The following is a 5,657-nucleotide window of genomic DNA, read 5'->3' on the forward strand; positions in this document are numbered from 1 at the left end:
CTCAACTTCTTCTCTATTAGAAGAAAGAATCATTTCCAATTCATGATAGGGAGAAACTTATCAAAGCCAATTTCCTCTATTTTTCTTTTAACTCTTTTGTTCTTTTCAATAGTTGATAGTTGATCTACAACCATTCATTGAGGCTCCTAAAGAGATGCACATCCTCCTCTTATCTTTACTGGCGGCTAATCTATCAATACCTATTGTTTATGTTCCATTTTAAGTGGCGAATGAATCCCATAATTTGTTCACACTCTGTACGTGAGATTCATGCACCACCACACTTTCGCTGCTCTATCACCCACATGCACCTCGCCCCTCGCCTTTCTTGTTTACTGATCTCATCCCCATACCAGCCATCCTCATCCCATATCTCTCGGCTTAGGTACATCCATGCAACTACCATTGGAGCACTTTCAAAACTTTGTCATTCTGTCATGATTATCTCACTATTTTGTTGTTTTCTAATAAACTTGAGGAGCTTTTATACTCTCACTAAGACAAAGTTTTCAAATGTTATTTTTCGTCCTACAGTCTACAACAATGTACTGTCCCTTTCAGCTGCTATGGTCTTTTCTATAGCGAATAAAATAAGAGAAATGATACTTGTAGTCGTGAGTGTACAAGCGTCGTACTGTCACTTTAAAAAAAAAATATAAGATTCATATGAAAAGAAATTAATTTTTTATGAGTAGACCTTACTCTTTTTCAAATCAACTGTATAGCGTTTACACATTTCATGACTATATATAACATTATTAATAAAACAATGACTTCCATAATATTATAGACTATTAAATTAACTATCTTAATGACATGAATTCCTTTCTTAGTACCTAATTAATAAAAAAAAAACCAAGGACTTAGAACATTAATTTTGCTTCATTTCTCACTTTGTTTTAATCTTTATTGCACTGATATGGTATTATAATGAGCACGGCTACGCATTAGTCACACTCTCTGCAAACTTTAATTATTTTCTTTTTTTTTTAAACTCAATAATACTGAATGTATTGAAGCTTACATCAACAGTAAGCTGATGTAAGTAATTTCTCTATTACAATGGAGGCACGCACACCTTGAGAGAGGGATCTTGGATTATATTCCCTTCTCGAATCTCGGGGATTTTGCCACTTCTCCATGTATATTCTATTTGTTCCTAGACTCGAGAAAATAGTGGTGAGTATAAAAAGCATCAAGTCACGACACGAATGATAGATTATATTTTTTGAATAAATAAATTTATAATCTGATATTTTTTTCTCCCTTTTTAGTTTTTAACTAAATTCTCGTTTGTTTTTATAATTTTTATCAATTCATTTCATTTTATTTTATTTAATAATTATAATTTTTTTTTAAATTTTTACATAAAATAAAATAAATAATTTAATTTTTTCAAATTTTAAAATAGAAATAATATTAAAAAAATATTCTAACAATATTTTATTTAATTTTAATTTTAATTTATCTCATTTGTGAAGATAAATTAAGCCTAAGTCAATGTTAATTATAAAGGATAAATAATATTTATAATTTTAAAATATATAAATTTTACATTTTCATTTTTTTTGAAAAAAATACGTAAATTTATGTCTTTATGAATCTGGTGTCACACATCCCAATTGGGATTCGTGGTAAGTCGTGAAATCCTCAGTTTCGAAGAAGGTTAGGCCAGGAGGAGACCAAGGCCATTAATTAATAATTACTATCATTGTAGACTGTAAAGTTATAATCCTTTGGGAGGAGAATTAGAAATGTAATGTTTCCTCAAAATCCAGTCCCTTTCACTCAATTATTTGTTTATTGCAGTGTTTTAAGGCATTAATTTATGAATAAATGATTTCAAGGCCTCCAACATTATATTATAATAGCTGTTCTAAATTTACATTGCCATAAATTTGTCCTCGAACCAAAACAAGGAATTGCTAATTAATAAAAATGAACTTTGTTGAGAAATTTTAAGGTTTGGATATTTAGATGAAATACAGTTGTGGCAAGTCTTATTTAGGTATCCAAACGGGTAATGAGATGTTTTTATTTCATTTCTACATTTTCAATCTTCATTTGCGTTTTGAAATTAATAATTGATATGAATAGTAAAAAGTTAAGTAAACAGTGTAAAAACTGACATGAATAATACAAAACTGACATAAACAGTGTAATGAACAGTACAAAACTAATAAAAATAGTAAAAAATTATGTAAACAGTGCACTTTTTTTTTTCCATCCCATTTTGAGATCATTCTTCTTTCATGTTTATGCTTCTTCCCCTTTACCGAAACCCACCATTTTAATTTAAAAAATGCTATGTGCAATCACTTTTAGGAGTGAAAGTTGGTCGGTCTGAATCGGAGAAACCGACCAGACCGGTTGGTTCGGTTCGGACCGGGCCGGGCCGACTCGGAACCAAGATTGACCGGTCTCGGTCCGGACCGAACCAAACCGACCAAATTTAAAATATATATTATTTATATAATAATTGTATAATTAATTATATAATTTTTATCTAACCTATCCCTATTAAAAATATAAAATTTAAATATGTTATTAACAAATTAATATTCTATCAGTTAACTAATGTATAATATCAATTAACTAATTATATAATAATTATATAAGTTAAGAATGTAATTTTTATCTAATTTATCATCATTGACCATATAAAATAATTTTTTATTAAATTAGTTACATAATCTACATTAATAATATACTTAATTTTAATTTAATATTTTAAATTAATTTTTTTATTAATTTTTTTAAAAATAAAATAAAATAAATAATTGGACTAGACCGATAGCTACAGATCCAAAGAAAATCAATAGAGTGCACAAAAAATATACAAAAATAACTATATATAGGAGAACTCTTTTAATTGTTGGTGGGAATATAGAATAATTTTGATTAAAAAAATATATTTTGAAATATAAATATATTTATGATATATTTTTTAATTAATTATAAATATTACTTTTTATTAATATATTAATAAATATTACTCAATAATTATAAAATAATTTTCAACCTCATCAAATCTTTAAAAATTTCTTATCTAAACTCATCTACTGCGCAAGTAGCCTAAAACTTTATGCCAAGGGAGCCAGCCAGCAACCTTAGTTTGTAAAATTTGCACTTTGCATTCCCAAGCATGCCAGATTCATTCACCCGTTCGTGAGAGACAAAACTAATACACTTTTCAAGAAGAAAAAAAAGTATATATTAGAACTGAAGAACAGAGGAGAACAAGAACAAGTAGTCTCACAATGCATGTGCTGAAGAAGAATCATTACAAGCATTTCAAACAGATATTCATCCTAACTAGTAAAACTACACTTTAACCAGACAACCTTCTTTTTATTTAATATTTCCTCTTACTAAAATTGACCATATCAAATCAAGAAAAAGAAAAGAAAAGAAAAGAAAAGAAAAGAAAACATATATAATATATTGTCTAATTAGTCTATTGACTTGTTTGTCTGTCTTATTATCATCGTCATGGTTGGGAGATTCATGGTTGGGAGATTCTCTGTATTGACCCAACACGAGTCATTTCTTTTCCCCTTTTACTCATTTTTCAATCTTCCTTCCCCTTTTCTTTTCCTCGAGCAAAAACTGCCAAACCGACCTTATCAGCAACGGATTTGAAGTGAAGAACAAGCCATGCGAAAGTGGTCTGGCGTCAAACGCTCAATACGTCCATTCTTGAGGCAGACCCATATCATGATGGCTCGTGGTTGGTACCGTCCGGCCGTGGCGTTTCTGCATTGAATTTAAGATATTTCTCCTACCCGTCATCGAAGTATCTGCGAGCAAACCAACAAAAACCAAATGACCATTTATTCAAAGTGGAAGACACGCCTGAGAGGACAATGGCGATTAACTTATACCATGTTGAAGAGAAGAACCACCAGCATCGGATCGAGACCTCACGCTCATTTGGTCAAAATGGTGCTGTAGGGCCTGTACTACTCTTGCGGGGATAAACACAGGGGAGCATCCTGACCATATCAGAAAAAACCAAACATATCACTCTTCTGAGGAGTCGATTGAATAGGACAACAGATTCCCACCTTATTTCTAACATTAAACTAATTTTAAGTCTTGATAAGAAGCACAAGTTGGGTTTGTCTCATTCCCCCCTCACATGTTTCCTCAAGCACCAATCAAAGGGTTACCCAAGTGGGGGTTCTTTCATTTTCCACTTCTTTTTCAATTTGTTGGGCGCAAATGTAGGCTAATGGACCAAACAAATGGACAGCAGAGGAAGATTCCAGTTCACACTCGGAATAAAACTTGACAAAAAATTCCAAAACAAGACGCGGAACCACTTAATATGGAGTAGTTAATATTCCACTTCAAGACCAACTACTCCCAACAGCTACGCTACCCAAAGGAAAGAACCCAAAACGATGAAACGAATTTCGGGATAAAACCCACAAAAAGCTAGCAAACTAACAGATAAATATAGTAGCACCTGGTTTCTTGCGTGACTCCGAAGAGTACCAGATTCTGCGAGGGAGGAAAACACCTGTCCCACATGATGACTCGGTACTTCCTGAATCGCTACCCATGAAAAATATCCTCATACCCGATCCGTTTTGCTGGTGACACTTTACCTGTTGCTGGGGCTGAATCCATCGGTTTGTACGAGCTGCCCTTCCTCCATCGACAGACCCACCTTTCTTCAGAAACTGCTGTGGTTGTACTGTTCGCTCGGGTTGCTGAGAAATTTTAGCTTGTCCTCCCCAATTTGGAGAGCCTTGTTGCGTCGTAACACGCTGTTTCGGTCTAGAGAACTATAAAAAGTACAACAACAAAAAAGACAAATTAACTCACAACAAAAAGGCTAAAAAGATAATATATACAGCTAAAAACCAGAAATTTTTATTACTTGAATAGCACGAAGTTGATCGTCAGTGAGGGCTTGGTTTGAGTTTAACCCAACATTTGGTTTGAATGGCATGCTCCGAAGTCCTTCATCTAGGTATTTGGACATCTCGTAATCGTTTAGGTTCATCTTCTCCAATCTTCCATAAACATCGTAGGTGCCATCCGAAAAGGAGTCTTTTCCAAAGATGAGAGGAGTAGGTGGTGGCGATGGTTCTTGAGATGGACCATCTGGGCTTCCATGGTTCGAGCCCAGCGGTGACCAGAGCGTTGATTGTGGCGAATCAGCCGAACCCCATGTCTGAAACACCAACAAAATTAATACACAAAACAGTAGTCGCCATGCTCAATGAAAAAAAAAAAACAGAAGGAATCTTGAACTGTGTTTGACGAAAATAAAATACCTTTCCGGTTTTCTCAGAGCATGGGAGGGAGTTTTTGCGATCGTCGTCGAGCATGCTGTGAGCCATCTGGCAAGCTAGCTCGGCAATGTAATCGTCGTCCATGTCACTCCCTGTCTCGGCCGAACCGAGTTCCGACTCAACAGGAGAACTGAAAGCCGATTCAGTTCCGGGTAGAGCTTCCCAGGATTGACAATAGGTTGAACACTCTTTGAGATTGAGATTCTTCTCTGCAACAGTACCTTCCTCGTCATAGAGAAAGTTAGAGGGAAGCAGTAACTCCGGACTGTGTAGGTCAACAGCCATCATTAATACTGGGGGGCTTGCTTTGGTGACAGGGATCAGACAACAGTCAGATTGGAGTTTTGATGA

At 34.1% G+C, this 5,657-nt stretch overlaps 1 protein-coding gene across 1 annotated transcript; it reads right to left on the bottom strand.

Moving 5' to 3' along the window:
* Positions 1-3,237: 3,237 nt before the first annotated feature.
* LOC108998431 lies at positions 3,238-5,657 on the bottom strand. The gene is made up of 5 exons (XM_018974985.2): positions 5,289-5,657; positions 4,889-5,185; positions 4,472-4,793; positions 3,885-3,995; positions 3,238-3,800 (listed from the first exon to the last, which is right to left on the bottom strand). The coding sequence occupies exons 1-5, from the start codon at positions 5,592-5,594 to the stop codon at positions 3,685-3,687; spliced, it is 1,152 nt and encodes a 383-aa protein (XP_018830530.1). The 5' UTR covers positions 5,595-5,657; the 3' UTR covers positions 3,238-3,684.

The sequence above is a fragment of the Juglans regia genome, chromosome 14, assembly GCF_001411555.2.
Source record: "Juglans regia cultivar Chandler chromosome 14, Walnut 2.0, whole genome shotgun sequence".
Classification (NCBI taxonomy): domain Eukaryota; kingdom Viridiplantae; phylum Streptophyta; class Magnoliopsida; order Fagales; family Juglandaceae; genus Juglans; species Juglans regia.